At 34.4% G+C, this 21,633-nt stretch overlaps 1 protein-coding gene and 1 pseudogene across 3 annotated transcripts; one reads left to right on the top strand and one right to left on the bottom strand.

Moving 5' to 3' along the window:
- Window positions 1-702: 702 nt before the first annotated feature.
- On the bottom strand, window positions 703-4,310 carry LOC133192863 (uncharacterized; annotated as a pseudogene).
- A 2,925-nt stretch (window positions 4,311-7,235) lies between these two features.
- On the top strand, window positions 7,236-18,861 carry LOC133192582 (uncharacterized). 3 transcript variants are annotated; one of them, XM_061328573.1, is made up of 3 exons: window positions 7,236-7,461; window positions 10,704-10,768; window positions 17,899-18,861. In XM_061328573.1, exon 3 carries the CDS (start codon window positions 17,918-17,920, stop codon window positions 18,563-18,565), a length of 648 nt encoding a protein of 215 aa, XP_061184557.1. In that variant the 5' UTR covers window positions 7,236-7,461; window positions 10,704-10,768; window positions 17,899-17,917; the 3' UTR covers window positions 18,566-18,861. The 3 variants fall into 3 exon arrangements, with proteins under 3 accessions (XP_061184557.1, XP_061184556.1, XP_061184558.1); XM_061328572.1 differs by lacking the exon at window positions 10,704-10,768 and having other exon boundaries at window positions 7,237-7,461; XM_061328574.1 differs by lacking the exons at window positions 7,236-7,461; window positions 10,704-10,768 and adding an exon at window positions 10,954-11,049.
- The last annotated feature ends 2,772 nt before the right edge of the window (window positions 18,862-21,633 follow it).

Below are 21,633 nucleotides of genomic sequence, written 5' to 3' on the forward strand. Positions count from 1 at the left end.
TTTTCTTGGTAACTTGAGGATTATCAATACATGTATTTACAAACAAAGAATTTTAAAACAGCTTTTGACCTACTCTTTTGTGTTATTATAATTGCAGAAACTTTCAACATATTTTATAATGTATAAGAAAAATACATAAAGAATATAAATATTGTGATGTACAGCCAATGGTTTACTTCAGTATATTAAAAGTATGCAATTCAATTCAATTTAGACATCACCATATTGGTATACAATCAAAATAAAAAAATTGAATGACAGATAACAGGGGGAAAAAAAAAGAAAAAATAGAACATAATGGCTATAGCATGCAATACAATTTTACACAATTCTTTATGGTCCCTGGATTTGTTTTCTCTGCATAAAGCATTTATCTAAGTAGTTACATATACATTTTGTAGTATTATAATCACATGGGATAACAATTTCTCTAATGAGATCAGTGACTCTGAATAATTTGTCATAAAAAATATCACAATATTGAAATTGAAAATTGTCTTACACAGGACAGTAAAGTACAAAAAGTTTTTCATTTTCAACCAATAATTTACAAGCATAGCAGAACCCTTTTTTTCTTAGGAATTATCGAGTTTGACTTGTATTTGAGAAACTTAACCTTTGCTATATGCTGCCATACATGGACATCTGTGTTTCACATCTTTTACTGTATTACATGTACTGTACATATATGTCATCAATCATTCATTCCGACAAAGATTGCAGGAACTTGGAAAAATAAAAATCTAACATTGTTGAAATGTTTTGAGCCCATGTGTCGTCTTTCAATATCCTGACAATTTTCAAGTCCACTAGAGTCCATATGACAAGGTCACAGAAACAAGTTCCTGATAAATGAAGCTGATAAATGAAGCTGTCCTTGAATCTGATACCAGTAGTCGTGCGTCTTCGTCAGATTTAGACTCCCATCTTCTTCAGCAACTGAAACAGTAATACAGTACCACAAAATTATAATTTGATCACCTTATTTAACATGTTTAATTCAATTGATATTCTTTGAAAAAATGCAACCAATCTATGGTAAAACATTAGTAATCAAAGATTGAAGAGGAAACCTCATACATATATATATCTCATAATATATGTTTATAAACCAGCAAGAGCTCATCAGTATATATGGCAATAAATCTAACAAGTACCTAAGTAGAAATCCTTGATTCTAGTACATGCAGCTGCAACTGTCATATCCTTTGCTGAGAAAGGGCACTTGATTTCTACTATATCAGGTGAAATTCTGATGGTACACATTCAAGCTGTTTTTGCTCAAAACCATCAGGTGAAGCCCCTAAAATTCCTGTCTCATGAAGCCATATACCTAGAAAATCATATAATCTTCAATTTAAGAACTATTTTTAACTGCCTTTCAAAAAAAATTAAAATAATGTTAAATATTATCTGATTATGGTGGGAAAAATGTAATTTAGGCAAGTTTATTTTCTGAGAGTTAAGCTGATTTTTCTTGTTATTTTGGCATAATTTTGCCCTCTATACATGCACTGTATACATATATGTTAACAACTGCATAAAAACATAAACATGCAAGTCAACTAATCTTGCATATAATTTGTTTGTTTGTATGTTGTTACGTCCCTCTCAAGAATTATTCACTCATGGAGACGCCACAACTTGCCGGTGGAGAGCTGCAAATTTTGTCCTATACTCGGCACTTAGGGCCATTGAGCAGTGAGGGATCTTTTTCGTGCCAGCACCTACTGTGACACGGGACCTCTGTTTATACGGTCTCATCCAAAGGATGTCCCACAGTGGGATTCGAACTGGCGACTTAAGGATCGACTCCTTGCTTCGTGACTCTAGAGCAGACGCTCTAACCAATAAAATCCAATTGGTTTAGATGGATTTAACATTTTTGTAATTTTACAGAAAGATAGACAGGCAGACATATTGATACCATAATGAAACATTCAGTATAATAGTGCACATTTTTATGGTAACTGTTGAAACTGACCCCCTCTCTGAAAACATTGTCAGACTTCAACTTTCAAAAACAAGCACTATTTATATATTGTAAATATTATTTTGCATGTTACTTCAAGTTGACAGAGCAGTAATATCCTTCATATAGGGGGTAGTGATATGCCACCAGGTGGAATGAAAATAAAACTAACTTGTAAAAAGCATTTGCTTTGGAATCAGCGAAATACAAAACCTGTAATATCTTAATATGAAGATACCTGTTGGCAGTACTGAGACATCTCCTTCTTTGCAATACTCTGCCATTGCAACACTCTCATGTGTTACACCCCACTGGATGGGGTCCCTCTTCTCCAAGTTGTAAGCACTTAGTAGCCTTTTCTTCAGAGAAGTCGTCAACCTGAGGGACAAAGCCATAAAGTATAGTTTATTTGATTTTACATGTATGTATTTTTCTTCTTTATTTTCTTTCTTTTAAGTAAATATATTGTAATTGTGAGCTATTAATCCTGAATCTATTACTCCTAAACTACTTTACAATGACACAATACAAAAAAGTTTTCTGATGTGGTTAATGGGATCATGCAACTGTAAATAACTGATTTTTCTAAAATTCATCAAAATATTGCAATTTGCCCTGCTTTCCTCCTCTGTAAATGTGCCGTACATCTTAGTGAAATGTTCTTTTAGATATAAATGTATGTACCTATTGCGTTTTGCAGCTGAAATGATTTTTCGACAATTAGAGGCGGTAAACCTAAGTTTCCGTATTGCTCCCCAAACAGCATTTTCCCTCTGTCCAGTTGTAAGGAAGGCTGTCTGTATCACTTTTTCGGGGGATACATAAGTTGGTGCCTCAGCCATGTTAGTGGCTCCTCTGCTTGAAGATATTCCTGACACATGAGAAGGTCCTCAACCAATGGTACTGGCAGTGCCTCAACTTCAGGTCCCTTGCTTAGAATCCAGTGCAAAGCTTTTTTAAAAAAGGCTACATTCTAAGATGTATTTTATAATGTACAGATAAGAAATTATGGACCACCGGTCAATAGACTGCAATCTATTGGATCGGCAGCTTATAAATCTATTTGTTTGATTTTTCTGAGACAAATTTTCTCATTTTAATTGATAGAAGATTAAAAGATCACTGCATTGTGTTTATTTTACTATCATTCTTAAAATCTAATTTACAATGATTTGAATGCATAATGGTAGGGAAATCTTCTGTAATACATGTATATACAATTGTGAACACTAAATACTAAAAATGGAATTAGGTAATAAAACAACTATTTAATGCCTGAGCAGTCAATAGACAAGAAAATTTTCCCTTTCAGAAAATATTCTGGTGTATTGACTGCCCAGACATTAAATAATTGTATAATATTGCTCATGTAAAATAATGACTTGAAAAACTGAAAAATTCTAATGATGAACTTCTGTAAAATCACTAATTTTCATCGGGGTAGATTTTCATTGGGTTCATGGCATAAAGAATTCCACGAATTTTTGTCCACCATGAAACATACAGACCCTGAAGCGTGTTACCACCCCACACACACGCTGCACGAACGGTACACGCTCGCTACACGGTTTGCACGAAACGCTACACGGTTTACACGAAACGCTTTGCACGAAAGGCTGCATGGTTTACACGAAAGCCTGCACGAAACGCTTTGTACACGTTTCTCACACGCTTTGTACACGATTCTTGCACGTTTTGGCCTCGATCTGGATTTTCTATTCGGAATCTCTCGGACTTTATTTAAAGTATTACGGATTAATCAAAGATTAATTAATAATTGCAATCATTAAATTCAGATTAAGTGACATTTTTTGTAAGATTAGAACTCGCTACACCAGTGCTATATTAACAGATAAAAATACACAATGTTAAGTTGTTATTAATTAATAGTTGTAAATGAGTATGAGACGCGCCTGGTGAAATGCCTATCATCGTCTTTGTACAAAACTTTTTTTCACTAGACTCTAAATTACGCACTGAAAAAAAAAAATTATATTTGTAATTCATAATCCTTTACAGCATTCAATATTTTTACAATTATAGTTTGATATTAACTAGTCGTTTTATTACTGAAAAATAAACCCAGTTATTGATTTGAAGAAAAAATATATTGATTAAATTGTGTATGATTTCTGTAAACGGATTGATTTTCTTCCCTTTTTTTTTTTTTAAATTTTTAATTGACTTATTTTTTTTTTTTGATTTAGTAAATAAATACTTTCATTTGATTAAACTAGGTTCTGTTTATAATTTGCAAAGGTAATGTGTACACTAAATTAAATATGAACATTGTGCAGGAGGGGAGGGGATAGATTACCGAGATCTTACTTCTGTACATGGCTATAAATATAACTGACACTTGTTTCAGAAAGTATACCATTGGGAAAAAATTATTATAGGAACAAATGCCCGTTCTAAGAAAAAAAGGATATCCATATCTCCAGCGGGACCAGATACATGTACATGTAATTCATTAAATACACTTTAATAAGAATGGTAAATATATCGCTTCATTACAAAATCAAACTTTGACGTTTCATTAAAATTTAATATGGTAGAGAAGCCGGGAGAATAGATATTGTAATGCTTTAGTTCTCCATTTTGAGGCATTGTGTTTATCAAATAAAAACAATATACCCACCACTTTGTAAAATCCTTGATTTTAAATCCAGTCTAGACAAAAAAACAATGTAATCAATAGTCGCGGCTCCTAACAATAAATTCAAATATACATGAATACATGTCCAGTGTCCTAATAACTAAAAATGATGCTCTAAATACTAATAAAACCATTAAATTTCACGAATTAAAAATCAATCGTTATTGTCGGGTGTCATCTTAGCCATGATTGACAAGAAATAATGCATGTAGCAGAATAAGTTTTCAGTTCCCGACACGCGGGGCCCGTGATCGCTGTTGTAAATGACCTTGATCACAGTCGTAAGAAGAGTGTCGGAAGTGTAAAGAAGATTCCAATACATTTTGAAGGGGTGCATCAGGCGCACCCCGAAAAAAACCCAATAATTTTCTTTAAAAAGAAAATTATCTGTAAAAACTTGTTGACAAAAAAACTTCAAAGTTTATGTTTACATTTGAAAACTAAAAATGATGCTCTAAATACTAATAAAACCATTAAATTTCACGAATTAAAAATCAATCGTTATTGTCGGGTGTCATCTTAGCCATGATTGACAAGAAATAATGCATGTAGCAGAATAAGTTTTCAGTTCCCGACACGCGGGGCCCGTGATCGCTGTTGTAAATGACCTTGATCACAGTCGTAAGAAGAGTGTCGGAAGTGTAAAGAAGATTCCAATACATTTTGAAGGGGTGCATCAGGCGCACCCCGAAAAAAACCCAATAATTTTCTTTAAAAAGAAAATTATCTGTAAAAACTTGTTGACAAAAAAACTTCAAAGTTTATGTTTACATTTGAACACCCCCCCCCCCTCCCCCCTCCCAGAAATATTTAACCTTGTACATGTATTTGCCGATGGATGTGAATTATGATTCATTTATAAGACAATTATTAATCAACCAATTTTATGCATAAAAAGACTATAAATGACTCATCGTTTAAAAATTATTTGTATCACAATCTTGTAATATACGAGAATTATGTTCGTTTATAAAGAAAAAAAAATTATTGTGCTCCCCGGCCTAGAATTCCCATACTTCACATTTATAGCAACGCACTAAACTTTTTTTTTTCACGTATGCCTTATTTATTTATTATTTTGCATTAATCATCCATATCTTTTTATAATCTCTATATACCACAATTGTAAAATAGTGAAGAGATTCAAATAAATGAACGAAAAGAACAGGACCGAATTTTTGATGAATTTTCTTTCACACGATGTTCAGTATTGCTCCCTTTAAAAATGTATTGAATCAAGAACCTTAAAATTGATGTGCGTATAATTGATTACTTTGAACATATTTTCTTTCCTTCTTTATTTAAATAAAAAAAGAAAGAAAATCAAATATGTAATACATTACCAAGTAATTTTATTTTGTTGTTTCCGTAGTTTTTTCTCTCTTAAAAAAACACCTATTACGGTATAATATATTCGAATAATATTAGTTACTAACAACAGAGAATGACATGTTGATCCATCAATAGCCATATTTAAAATAAAATGAGTTCCGAATGAATCCTACACGTTTCTCACATGATTCATGCACGAAAGTCGCACGTTTCTTACACGGTTCTTGCACGAAAGTCGCACGTTTCTCACACGCTTCTTGCACGCTCGCTACACGGTTTGCACGAAACGCTCTGGAGCTTACACGAAACGCTGCACGGTTTACACGAAACGCTACACTGTTTGCACGAAACGAAAAGCGCACGAAAGTCACACGCTTTTTCGGGGTAGTAGCACGTTTCAGGGTCTGTATCGAACCAAAAATCGAGATAGTGAATCGAACATTGAATCGAGCAAATATATTGAACATTATCGGTATTTCGGTGAATCGTAAATTTCAGCCCTACAGCACAACATATCATCCTCTAGGTCTATGTTTCAAACACCTACACGGCCTATTCATTCCAGAATCCGCCACTGCAGACATTAAATAATTATTAAATAAAGGTTCTGAACACACAATAAGGAAATTAAAAAAAAAGTTTCGTATAAGATGAAGTACAAAATCGATATTTAATTTGACGAGGACTGCTCGATATCTTAACTTAAGGATTTTGTGATGAAATTAGTGCAAAAAAAAAATTGATATTTTCGGGGGGGGGGGGGATATTTAGCCAGCTCTGCGCTTCACTGTAGCGAGTGTCAAAAGTCGCAGTTTTGAAATAAATCTGCTAATGCTCAAAATACTTTGTACAAAATGCTTTTTTTTTTTTGGTAGATGCATTATTATAATGTATCTTGGGCATTCGTAGTATGACTACCGTTCCTACTACCATAGTGTCTTTTAACAATGTAGTTTTCCTACAGTGCACAACAGGATTTTTTTTTTTTTTTTTTTTTTTTTTTAGCTGTACCGTACACATAAAAATTTTACACAATTTTGCAAAATAAAAATATGTGAATTTTGTGCATATTTCCCCCCATTGTATCTTAAAATCATTTAGTAGAGAATGTCTTTATGGGATATTACTCACAACGGAACTCGACGTTAGGATTCTTAAATAAATAAATGCTCTAAAAGATATATTTTTGTCTTGATAGAAAATGAATACAGCCCTACACAGTCAAGCATAGCCGCTCAGGTAAAATTCTGAAACGACATTGACATCAAAAACAAGATTGTCATTAAAAAGGTATAACTGAAGCCGTCTACTGTTTACCGCACCCTGTGGTAATAACACTGATGTGACCCCATCCCGAATGTACGAATGTTTAAATAATCGTAAATCTTCGAGATCGCTGGGCTGAGGATTGACACCTTCCTTTGTGTACGTTTTAAAATGTTCTAAGGAATTTGCGATCGATCACTGGAGTAGGAAAGCTTGTATCATTTCAGAATAGGTAAGTAAATAAATTTTAGGTTTCTTCTAGTTCAAGGTAAGGGGCATTTGAGAGCAAAATTGGTCAACAATTGTCACACCGTTATTGTCCCAATGATTATATAATATACATGACATAAGCTGCAAACCTGTATTACGCAGTACATATATTTTAAATAATAAGGAGTTCACAAGCATTTAGTCACCAGTATATCAATACGTCTGAAGATTGAATATGAGAGGCGAAATATTGATGCATATGTCATTTGGAATTTGAGGGTTTTTTTTTTTTTTATTTCTGTCCTATTTCTTTTTCTTTTTTTTATTATTATTAGATCATTATATAAAATATGGTGTGTTACTTTTTGCACCAGAATTCATACCACTGCATGTTTATACATCTTCTTTCACAACATTCAACTACTGTTACGATGATAAATGCTAACTGCGTTCGTATATTTTCCCGAAAATATCAAGTTACATCCATTAAATCCCAAAATCATTGGACATGTTTTGAAACCGGTTTTTTCATATTCAAATTAAGTTAAATATACACTATGAATAAGGTATTCATGTTTTTGATTGTATATAAACAGACAACTGTTGACGATATAAAACTGATGACCTTCAAAGATTTACAATACCTTTTGAAAATATAAAATAAATTTAGAAATAGTCTTCTTAATAATTTTTCAACATCAGTGTATTAAGTACATTTATATTTATAAAAGTAAAATTTGAAATACTTATACCATTGCTTCAATGGGTAAATGGGAAATCGGTCATACTGTCAACAGTCCATCACGTGGGTATCCTTGAATTCATCATTAATGTAACCCTCCGATGAAATAGTGTGGCGTAAGACTGTGTTTTAATTGATTACTAACATGCGATGCAATTAAAAACAAGAGGTACTGTGAGTGAGCTCATAAAAGAATGCCCCCCCCCCTTTTGCAATTGTTTTCAAAGTGTCCATTTGCAATTCTGTGTATGTGACCTTGAACTTCCAAAATGACCTTGGTTTTAACAGAAGACACATCCTCTGGTCATAAGTAATCTTTCATGAAATATAGACATCCAATCAATCTCAATTAGAAAATTATAGACCTGACATGAATGTTACACTGTTCATGCTAGTGACCTTCAACTTGCCTGAATGACCTTAGTTCAAGGTCACGACATTTGTGTGAAATATGAACGTCCAATGTTATAGTCTTAAAATGTTACAGAACGGACACGCATTTAATTTGTTTTCGCCAGTGACCTTGAACTTGCCAAAATGACCTTGGGTTGGATCATTTTACATCAATAATCAATATTTTTGTCAAGTTTCAACTTCCAGTTAGCATCCATTTGAAAATTATGAACAGGACATGAAGAATTTATTGACAGTGACCTTGAATTCCATGGAATGACCTTGTAACATGGTCAATGAAACCTCTCAGATCATAACAATTCAATGTTTGTGATAGTATGAGCCTCTAATATTTTTCATTAAAAGTCATGGTTAGCTTATTCTGTGTATCGTTTTTGATTTGGAATAATGGTGTGTATAAATGACCTTGTTTGAAGATCATGACAGTTTCAGGTGATAAGCAATCTTTTTACAGAATAATGTTTCTATACAAGAAACTGTAGACGGAGAAATTATTTTATACTGTTTCTGCCACTGACCTTGAACTTGCCTGAATTTCCTTGGGAAGATCATGATACTTATGTAAAAGACAATTTTTGTATGAAGTATTAGTTACCAATGATTCTCCACTACAAAGTCAGAGCCCGGACAAAATTGCACGGAAAGACGGACAAGTTAAATTCTATATTATCCCCAACATCATACATTGGGGTAGGTGGGTGTCTTAATTAAACTATGTGACAGACATGGCCAATCATGAGAACTAGGCAATATTCTAATGAAAAGTGTTAATATTCCCATGAGTTATACAATTTTATTTCTAAAATTCTCCTGATGCCAGTTTAACATGCGTAGTAAAATTAATTCTTAAACAGGTTGGGAACAATTCCCCTGTAGAGAGATCATCTCGCTAGAGCGCGATTATCCCTCTCTAGCGGGAGAAAATACATCTCGGAAACCCGAGATTTATATTCCAATTCCATCTGTAAACGTGTTAACTACGGTAAAAGGAAAATCCGGAAGCATGTCAACCCATTGCTTAAACTTATTGCTTATTTGCTTATTGCAGATGTACGTATATCTTTCGCCTTATATTTTTAATAACCCCGTATGAAAAGCGGGGGGTATATAGTGATGAGGTTTCCATCAGTTAGTCTGTCTATAAAGCTGTCCGTCCGTCCATTACGATTTGGGGTAACCGTCTCTTATCAGCAACTCCTCTTATACCACTAAATAAAATGTAATGATACTTTTACAGATTCTTTTTTAAATTGCGGCCTCCTAATTAATTTTTTTTATCGGACGGATATTTGGACTTTCCCATAGCAACAAATGGACTTAATCATTATACACATGTGGGAACAGGAGTATCATTTCGTGAGCTCATTGTTACACTCGTCAATGTTTGCAGGAACTTCTATATATTTATTCTTTTGTATATTTTACCCGTGAATGAAAAAACACCCATCAGTGTACATTTCAGTTTCTCGTCCTACATAAATAACTCAATTTAAAGAAAAAACAACATTATATCATACTATTGTATTAATTGCTCTCAGAATATGACTGTACGTTATTTTGGAAAAATCATAAATTTTCGGCGGCGAGAGACGGTAGATGGGGAAGGGGATGACAATTGCAAGGAACAAATACAGTAGGTAGGCTATGTGACTAGATTTCTTTAGATTTATACCGAAGTTCAAAAACAGATGCATGGTAAAAGCTTTCAACATTAACCATTTTCAATTCACAACCCAATTTAATTTAACTAATCTTATGGGTGACCTTCAAGTATGACTCGACTTACAGGAAGCAATTTATAACCTGCAAATCATCGCTTATACGTGATTGCCCCCTTGTTAACTCAATAAAGATATAATTATAATTTTCATTGTAGGAATACGAAGTATCTCACATAGTGTTGGTAAATCTTCTTTCTAAATAAATGTGTACCTTTAAAAGCGTTTATTCCCTTGGGCACTTTTTATTTATTATTTTGGTCAATTTTTTGGAAGCCCCCCCCCCCCTCCTTTTTTGAAAAAAAAAATTCTAAGGACCTAGGTTTTCCTATGCAACCTCTGTATTGGATAGTATCTGATGCACTATTAAACTTTACACTTGTTATGCAGGATCCCAACATTGTTCCAGCGCAAGTGTCCTCAAACGTGGAACTTTTCATTGCCACCGAGAAAACGTAAGAATTTATGTCATTGAAATACGAACACTTAGGGCCTACCTCTTCAAACTAACACAACACGTGGTAAGCAATGACAACTCAACAATTTCGCATTTTTGTTTTCTCTGTTTGTGTTATAAAAAATAATTCATACTAAGCTGTTTTGTTCCGTTTATCAGTTAAGCTTGACTATGTTTCTATGAATATTGATGAGCCAAGACAACCAATGAAAATCTAGATCACCATTTGACAGACGGTTATTATCCATCGAGAATATCACGCCTTACTGCAAGTCCAAGGTTACCATATATATATATATATATATATATATATATATATATATATATATATATATATATATATATATATAAAGCACATTTTACAACAACTCTTAAACTAACATATATATTATATCTATCTATCTATCTATCTATCTATCTATCAACATTTTGTTCTATGTCAATATCGGTTAGACTTAAATTTTTTTAATTGATTTGTTTTCAATTATATTTGATTATTTAATGTGGTATCCAGCTTGTATATATGTCATTGATAGTTGTTTTTTTTAATCATGCATATGACTTTTAAACAAATGTTACAACCCTGTACATGTTGTGCTTCCGTACTTCTTATAGTTCACCAAAGATCAAATATTTAAGCAATGGTCATGGGTTTCTGGAGAAGGTAATTATTACCTTCTGTGAACGAAGGGAAAGCTAAAACCTTAACGAATATAATTTGGATGTCTGTTCATATTTTATATTGCTTCATAAACATATATAACTGTAAATTTCAAAACCTTTGCAAAAAAATGCACGATTTACACTTGCTTTTCGCCTCCTATTCTCACATGCAGCAGTGATTGTCTTAAATTTTTAGCCCAGGTTGTCAGTTTTATGTAGGAAATTCAAGCTTCAATGCAGTCTTCTCCCGGATTTTTAAAAAGCACGAGATTTTTGATTATTTTGTGATCAAAACAACAAAACACCTGTTTATGGTAATGTTTATTCTTCCGCTAGAGAGGGATAATCGCGCTCTAGCGAGATGATCTCTCTACAGGGGAATTGTTCCCAACCTGTTAAATACAACTAGGAATGTTTTGCTTAGGTTGTAAATCAGAGACTTGACACAAAGTACATTGGATTTTTAAAAGTGAATCATAAAATATATCACTATGAGACATGGTTTAACTTTCCTGCTCAGAGACTTGAAGAGCTAATGCGATAGTAAGGTGTCCATCTTCCGTCTAGCTGTCTGTCTGTAATTTTTCAAAACGCTACTTCTCCTACAGATTCGGTCCGAGTTCAATATAACTTGGGACACAAGTAGACTACACTAAGATACATAATTCAGTTTATGAAGGTTTTGCCAAAGGTCAACATGTCCAAAAATTTATTTTTACAATAGCTCCAAAGCTATGTGGTTTATAAAGTTAAAACTTTTACAGTTTATAAATATATTGATTAACAGATAGAAAGTATCACTTGATAACAAATACTTAAAGAAAGTATTTATCGAGAAAAATTCTTTTTAAAAAAAATGCATGTATTTTATAAAAATACACCTAATTAATTCTGTACTTTTAGCGAAAGCCATCATTTTAAGTGATACTCTGTCAATCTGTTAATCTATGATATATTTATAAACTGTAAAAGTTTTGACTTTATACCTCACATAGTTTTGGAGCTATTGTAAAAATAAATTTTTGGACATCTTTACTTTTGGCAAAACCTTAAATGATTGAACAATTTCTATTTCTCTGATTGGCTGAGACCCAACAGTGTAGAAAAATTACCACGTTATATTCACCTGCACCTGACCTTCCAGGTGAATATAAGGATTTAATTTTTTACACTGGTGTAAAAATAGATGAGGAAAAAACCAGATTGATACAAATAGTTCATTTGCTATCGACTTCCACTCAGTAAACATAACATTAAGGAATATATAATTTCGGGTGAGGATTGGTACCAGGGCATCCCACCCCCAACAATTTTTTTTCTGAACGTAAATTTTTACTTTTAAGACTAAAAGTATTCATTGAAAGACTGGTCCCCCACTAATGGACCTTAATCCCCCACCCCTAACCCCATCCCGACCCTAAAACAAAATTTGAAGTTAAAAGAATTCTCATTTCGTGGGGGCTAATCAAAGATTTTTTTCAGCTATCATTTTCCCCAAGTAATGCCCGCCCCTTTCAAAGTCTATTCTATTAAAAGAAAACGGGCATAATTCCTTCTTTTTTCATAGCAACTCAAGTACATTGTACTTCTCAGGTGGCTAATTCATCGTATTGACTGGGAAAAAACAGCAATAATTGTATAGTATCGGTTTTTAATTTTGATAAATGATCTTTCCATGGTTACTTAAAATAGAAATTTCTGTGAAATACTTTCAAAACACTACTCATCCTACAATTTTGGTATGAAATCAATATAACTAAACACACAAACAGAGTACACTAAGATACATAATTCACTGCATCGATTTTGTGATTTCGATGATCGATGTTTCCACTGTATAAATCGGGGTTCCGTGTCGCAATAGGTGCTGGAACTAGAAAGATTCCTCACTGCTCAATGGCCCTGAGTGCCGAGTATAGGTCAAAACTGGCAGCTCTCCACAAGCAAGTGGTGGCGTCTCCATATGACTGAAAAATTCTCGAGAGGGACTTTAAGCAACAAACAAAAACAAAACGCTACTTCCACAGTTTTTGTCTGATTTTAATATCACTTGGCACACAAGTAAACTTAACTGAGATACATATTCTTTTCATCACTTTTGGGTTTTTTTGTAAACTGTTGTTGCCATGGCCACTAGAATTAGAAATATTTAAATACTTTCAAACCGCTACTCTTCCTACGGTTTTAGTCTGATTTCATTAAAATTAAGACACAGGATTACAAACTCAGATAAATAATTCTGTGTATCGTTTTTGATTTGGAATAATGGTGTTGCCATTGTTACTAAAAATAGCTTTTTTGGTCGAAATACTTCCAAACTGTCCTCCTACAGTTTGCATCCCATTTCAATATAACTTTACACAGAAGTAGACTACACTAAAATACATAATCGATATAAGTTTTTTTTAAAAATTTTTGATGAACGGTCTTGCCGTGGTTTTAAAAATAGAATACTTTGTTTAACTGCCCTCACGAGAATTTACACTCATATCGAGACGCCACCATTTGCCAGTGGAGGGCTGCAAATTTTGACCTATACTCGGCACTCAGGGCCATTGAGCAATGAGGGATCTTTTTCGTGTCAGCACCTACTGCGACACAGGACCTCGGATTACACCACCTCATCCGAAAGATTGGTCTCCATGTCCTAAAATGGATTCGAACCCGCGACTTAAGGATCACTTCTTACACCGCGACTCAAAAGCAAACGCTCTAACCACTGCACCACGCGGGCGACCTTCGTGAAATTCTTTCAAAAAGTTACTCCTCCAACAGTTTTAATCTGATGCAACAAATCTTGCCACAAATCAACTAAACCAAGGATTACTGCTTCATGTGCAAGTGTTACTTTTTCTTCCTTTGTTATAAAAACAAACAAGTAGAGCTACAGCCTCAGTAGAGATTTCTGGTTGTGATTTTCACATCAATAACATGGAGTTTCACAAACTGAAAACATTCCTGATGATTAAAATTTTCGTGCTTACAACCATGCAGCAAAAGTACATTCAAAAAGTGCACTACTTGAATTTGTGTATGCCCCATATCGTAGTCATAATAAGAAATTCAGGCCCGAAGTAGCAGTAGGGGACTTTTTTCACAGAGTTGTCATTGGCTGTAAAGTGTTTTTTTTTTAATTTTCATTCATGTCCCTCCCCCTTCCACGTTTAGTCAGTTCGAACCACAGGCCTTTGGATCGCTTAAATTCGACTTTAAAAAATTGGGGTGGATAAAAAAGATTTTTTTTAACACCATATTTTTTAAAGCGATCTAAGGGCCTTTTGTTCGAACCTTCAAACTAGTTGTACTCAAAAATTTCTTTTGGCAAAAATGATAATTAGGATCTGAGTTTGGGGTTTTTTTAAATTAATTTTTTTTTATCATTTATTTACATAATCAGCACAAATACACCTGTCTTGAACAAGTTAAATAGCATGAACAGTCATGTTTTTCACATTTTGTTTTGTACGAACAAATTTCGAAATCATGAAATTCATTCATGTCCCTCCCCCTTCCACGTTTAGTCAGTTCGAACCACAGGCCTTTGGATCGCTTAAATTCGACTTTAAAAAATTGGGGTGGATAAAAAAGATTTTTTTAACACCATATTTTTTAAAGTGATCTAAGGGCCTTTTGTTCGAACCTTCAAACTAGTTGTACTCAAAAATTTCTTTTGGCAAAAATGATAATTAGGATCTGAGTTTGGGTTTTTTTTTTAATTAATTTTTTTTATCATTTATTTACATAATCAGCACAAATACACCTGTCTTGAACAAGTTAAATAGCATGAACAGTCATGTTTTTCACATTTTGTTTTGTACGAACAAATTTCGAAATCATGAAATTCAACATGTGGATGTAACATGTACAAAAGGTCATGTAGCTGCGGCTCCCTGGTAAAGAAAATTCTGTCAGACAAACTACAGAGCTTTATGCATGTATCCATCCATTGTTAAACCTTCGATTAAGAGTGCCATTTTTATTTATTTATTTATTTTAATTTTTTTTTTTTTTTGCAAGACTTGGATTTTACATGCATCCCCCGCCTAGCGTTGACATCGCTAATAAAACATAGATTTAATTAGGGCCAAGCTCTGCGGGCGCCCTATAGTGATCAGTCCGTCTGTCCATCCTAGTTCTCTCGTCCGGAGCATATCTTCTCTCCTTGGCCCAATCTGGCTCATACTTCACCCACAGAGTGTCTTTGGGTAAAGGGTATGCAGTGACCCTTAACCATGTTTCTAGTTTAAAGGTTAAGGTCATACAGAATTATATGAAAAATCCTTGTCCGGAGCATATCTTCTCTCCTCTTGTGCCACAGGTCAATGGATGAGCAGTGACGTTGAACGAAGTTTCTAAGTCAAGGGTGAAGGTCGAAAATAGCTTCTCTGTTCAAAATCTCTGTTCGGTGCATAATTTCTTTCCCTTAAGTCCAGTCAGCCTCAAACTTGACCAATTGACTTAGGGTACGGAACAGTGATTTTCCTTCCATATTTTGATAGAGGATATGCAACAATTTTCATAGAGGATATGCAACATTCGTGATTTTTGTGCCTTTTTTTGATTAGAGGGTATGGGTCACTAGTTATTTTCATATCATTTTTTTTTATTATAACAAGGATGACATAGAAGCCCTTTAGACTCAAACAACACATCCCTTAATAGTATACAAATGTTCCTCTTCAAAATAAACCCTTTTCAGCTACCTTACTTTTCATGTTCGTTGCTGAAAGCGGGGCCCTTTGAGATGGTCAGCAGGGTGACCATAAAGGCCCATGGGCCTATTAGCTCACCTGAACCGAAGGCTCAAGTGAGCTTTTCTGATCGAAATTTGTCCGTTGTCTGTCGTCGTCGTTGTAAAATTTTCACATTTTCATCTTCTTCTCAAGAACCATTGGGCCAATCTCAACCAAACTTGCCACAAAGTATCCTTGGGTAAAGGGGATTCAATTTTTTTTTTTTCAAATGAAGGGCCACACCTTCTTCCAAGGGGAGATAATTATGAATTTGTGAAAAATTAATGGCACCATTTTAAAAATTTTCTCAACAACCACTGTGCTTGAAAATATGAAACTTATATGGAAGCATCCTCAGGTAGTGTAGATTCAAGTTTGTTCAAATCATGACCCCCGGGGTAGGGTGGGGCCACAATGAGCGATCAGAGTTTTACATAGGAATACATAGGGAAAATCTTTAAAAATCATCTTTTCAAGAACAGCAAAGCCATGATTGGTCTTATTTATATGGAAGCATCATCAGATAGTGTAGATTCAAATTTGTTCAAATCATGATCCCCGGAGGTAGGATGGGGGCACAATGGGCGATCGAAGTTTTACATAAGAATACTAAGGAAAAATCTTTAAAAATCTTCTTCTCAAGAACCGCTGTGCTTGAAAAATAGAAACTTATATGGAAGCATCCTCAGGTAGTGTAGATTCAAGTTTGTTCAAATCATGACCCCCGGGGGTAGGGTGGGGCCACAATGGGCGATATAAGTTTTACATAGGAATATACAGGGGAAATCTTTAAAAATCTTCTTGTCAAGAACAACAAAGCTATGATTGGTCATATTTATATGGAAGCATCATCAGATAGTGTTGATTCAAGTTTGTTCAAATCATGACCCCCGGGGGCAGGGTGGGGTCACAATGGGCGATCAAAGTTTTACATAGAAATACATTGGAAAAAATTTAAAAATCTTCTTCTCAAGAACAGCAAAGCCATGATTAGTCATATTTAAATAGAAGCATCCTGAGGTAATGTAGATTTAAGAGGGGCCATAACAGGGGGTCATAGTTATACAAAGGATATATCAATAACAATTTTCTTTAGAACTGCAAACCCATTATTTCTCATATTAATTCAAAAGCATCCCTATGAGATATAGATTCAAGTTAGTTGAAATCAACCCCCCCCCCTCCCCAACCACTTTTATATTTAAACTTTAATTTTCAAGACTGAACTGATTTTTGCTTTTCCCTAGCCAGAGTGCTCAGGTGAGCGATGTGGCCCCTGGTCCTCTTGTTGAATACAGGCAGGATCTCTGCACCATGCAAGTATAGTCGCATGCATATGTGTAATACATTCAGACTTTTTATATCTCTGGCATGAAATGACCGGGGCATATTGTACCTCTTTCCGTCTGTTTTAGATTTTAAAAATTTCTTATCATACAGTGTTTTTATGAACTTTTTTAATGTTTCTGTCGTCAAACACCATTCATGTAGCTAAAATGCATTTATGTTGTGGTATTGAGAGCTCATTTAAGAAAACGAAAACAGCAATATATTTTATTTTTGTCTCAGTTCGTTTCTAAAGCATTTTCGCATTCTTGGACATTCAAGTATTTAAAAATTGCTTATTGGGGGGGGGGGGGGGGGCATTCGTATCACACCGACATCTACTTTTTTACAATGTCCAATATTAAAGTTTAGTTTATAATCAAAGCAAATTTGAATTTCTTTTTAGGTAAAGGACAGTCATCGACATGCTATTTGTTATTCTGCTTTTAATCTCTACCCTTACGTCAGTGAGGGCAACCTACGCCGAAGATTTCCATTGGGCAAAAGCTGTTCGAGAAAATGAAGGAGCTGACTTGGAGTGCTATGAGCCCAATTTAAATCTGAACGTAATGAATAATACAGGCAGTGTAGAATGGAAGAAACCTAATGGAGTAATAATAAGGGCAAACGACAACGATTTTCTTTTAGAAGATAAGGGAGGGTACAAGCACATGAGGCTAACCATTCACAAAGTCAACTCAACAAACAATGGTATTTATAAATGTGTGCTTACAGGGACAGGTACGAAATTGATCCGTGGTATCAATGTTCGTGGTCCAGTATATACCAAATTTCTCGATCAATACGAATATAATATAATTGTGGCAGTAGTCGCAACAGTAGTATTTCTTGTGCCACTCCTTGGCAGTTGTGGCGTGTACAAATTCCGATACATTGAAGACAAAGAAGAAAAACAAGACATGTTTCACATGAGACATGGTGAAAGCGATAATGGACAGGCAATGGTGGAGAAAAAGACAATAGCTGCAAAAGTAGAAGCAAACGAAGGTGGAGGAGCATACGAAAATGTTAATGGTTACGACACTGCAGATGACATTGATACGAAACTGTAAAATAAAAAGAAACATTTTCAACATAATCAAGGTATATTTCTTGTATATTGTATAGATTCACATATATTACAATTCCACTAGTGTTTATGAATATGCAACAAGAGATATTGTCAGAACATTATCTAAAGCTCTAGCCCTTCTCATCATGTATTGTATATGTGTGATTTGATTTAATTACTGTTTGTTTAGATATAATTGACTCTGCATAATGTTTGGCATTTAATTTCGTGAGTTTTTAGTTTGTATTTGAAACACTTTGAGCGGTTAAGTTCAGAATAAATTCTTTATGTACTGTTTATTGTTGTTCATTGTCAGCTTTACCGGTCGAGAACAGGAAGACGTGCCCCAAAGCTATTCGTACATCGATCTCTCTGCCTTGGACCAATTTGAAATGCTACTCCTAGAATACGTTATATTTCCATTAGTGAACTCTTCAAAATTAGAGGCGCGTTTGGTCGTCTGACAGTGACAGCATGGCGTTGCGGATAATACAAAACATGCCAATCTCAATCCAATTTTTAATGTTAAATGTATTTGTCATTCCAATTAAAGAATAGAAGAACTAAAAGACATATGTAAGAGAGCGAGAACCCTAAATTTATCATCCATTAATTAAAAAATACGACATTTCCGAGGCACGTGTATTGTATTTAGATGTACCATACGATAAATAGATACATACGATCAACAATAGATATAAATTGATATCGTTGTCATTCCTACTCTTTATGCCTATAAAGTCCACAACAATAAAATATTTCATTTGCATTTTCTTAGGATTTGTTCATCGACATTCAACATATTGTTTACATGTTTACGTTACGTTTGTCCCTGAAATCCCGAGAGATTTGTACATTTTCCGACTTTTTCACAAAAGAGCGCACTAAGAAGTATAACTCTTCCATACTGGAAATAGAACGTATTTTGTTATGATCTAAATGAAGTTTAGTAAACAAGTGGAGCAAGAATATTTGCGAAATGGTGATTTTTAAGGAGACTATATAAAGCCCTGTAAAATAACCCGATTTTTTAAAGTAACCTGTCTCAGTTTAACAAGTCGCCCGAAATTTTTCAATTATCAGTGTAGGGTCATCTCCAGATCGACTGACTAAGAAACTTTTTTAAACTCCAGGAAGCAATTATTATATATGCATTCCGGAAAATAGAATTTTTAAAATTCAGCATTGGTGTTGAAATTTTCTTTAAAAAAAATTCTCACCTACATGTACATACCGACCCAATTTCTTCCCCATAGATTTTTAACCAACTCTAGTAGTTCCACCTTTAGATTTGTGATCCTTGTTGTTCAATATACATATTTCATATTTTATAATACTCCTGTAGTGGTCCTGGAGATGCTGGGTACGAATTACCTCTGGAACATGTTACTCTCTGTTCGCGCACGTGTTGTACCGTGTGCAGAAGCTCGCTCTCTTCCTTGCAGACTGCTGGCAAGTGCGTACTTGTTTCTTTTAGTGTTATACATTGTGATTAGATCGTCGACCTAGCATAGTATATAAAGAGCAGAATTTATTGTTAGTGTTTTTTCTGTTGGTCATCACAACATTATATATAATATAGGAGAGAAATACTATACCCCCTTAACTAAATTTTCTATCTCTACTTTTTATGTGCTTGTTGAACCTTGGTGACAGCATAAAGAACACATAACGATAATTTAGAATGACACTTGCTTTTAAAATTATTGGTTGAATTTTATTACACTGCGTTATATCTAAAAACAAGCAAACAAAACGATGATTTACATCTCTGGAGCACAAACCTATCTAGGTAAGTAGTACAAACCTATCTAGACTAGCTAAATAGTACAAACATCTCTAAGTCAACTAACCAACTATGAATGAATTTTTATGCCCCTGGATCGAAAGATCCCGGGGGTATATTGTTTTTGTTCTGCCTGATTGTCTGTCTGTCTATTGTCAACTTTAACCTTGCGCATAACTTTTGATTGGACTATCATATTTCACATGTGTATTTCTTGTGACAAGACCTTTCTTTGGGTACCATCATATTTGACATCGGAGTTTGACCCACTTTTGCAAAATTTTATGAGACTTTAACCTTGGCCATAACTTCTGAACAGTTGATGCTTGGGGTTTCAAACTTCACATGTGTAATTCTTGTGACAAGACCTACCATTGGATATCAACAACTTTGACCTTTTGACCTTGACCTTAGAGTTTGACCTACTTTTGAAAAACTTTAACCTTGACCATAACTTTTGAACAGTTGGTGCTTGGGGTTTCAAACTTCACCTGTGTATTCCTTGTGACAAGACCTTCCTCTGGATATCAGCATCTTTGACCTTGATCTAGGAGTTTGAGCTACTGTTGAAAAACTTTAACCTTGGCCTTAACTTTTGAACAGTTGGAGCTCTGGCTTTCTTACTTCACATATGTGATCCTTGTGACAAGAACTTCCCCTTGGATACCAACCACTTTGACCTTTTGACCTTGACCTAGGAGTTTGTCCTACTTTGAAAAACATTAACCTTGGCCATAACTTTTGAATGGTTGGTCCTAGGTCTTTCATACTTCACATATGTACATGTAATCCTTGTGACAAGACCATCCTTTGGATACCAACAACTTTGACCTTGAACATGAGGTTTAACTAACTTTTAAGAAAACTTTAACCTTCGCCATAACTTTTGAACAGTTGCAGCAAAGGCTTTCAAATTTCACAGGTATATTTCTCGAGACAAGACCTTTCTTTGGGTACCAACATTTTTTATCTTTTGGCCTGGATTTTGACTTGCATTTGAGAAACTTTAACCTTCGCCATAAGCTGCCATACGGGGGCATCAGTGTTTCATAAACACATCTTCTTAATAAGCATAAAATAATCACTGGTACCGAAGACTAAATCATTGGATGCCACATGCCAGTTATATATGTACACTGAAGCAAGTCCTGTGGTCATTCACACTTTCTAGAACTGTAATAGCAATAATTGAAATCTAAAGCCTCTATCTTATCTTTGTATTATGACACAATACAAGATGTCCCTAGGAGGTCATCCCCACCTCCTGAAACTACAAATGATAT

This window comes from Saccostrea echinata, unplaced genomic scaffold (genome assembly GCF_033153115.1).
Source record: "Saccostrea echinata isolate AGI-Se365-2 ecotype Australia unplaced genomic scaffold, CSIRO_AGI_Sech_v1 ptg000025l, whole genome shotgun sequence".
Classification (NCBI taxonomy): Eukaryota; Metazoa; Mollusca; class Bivalvia; order Ostreida; family Ostreidae; genus Saccostrea; species Saccostrea echinata.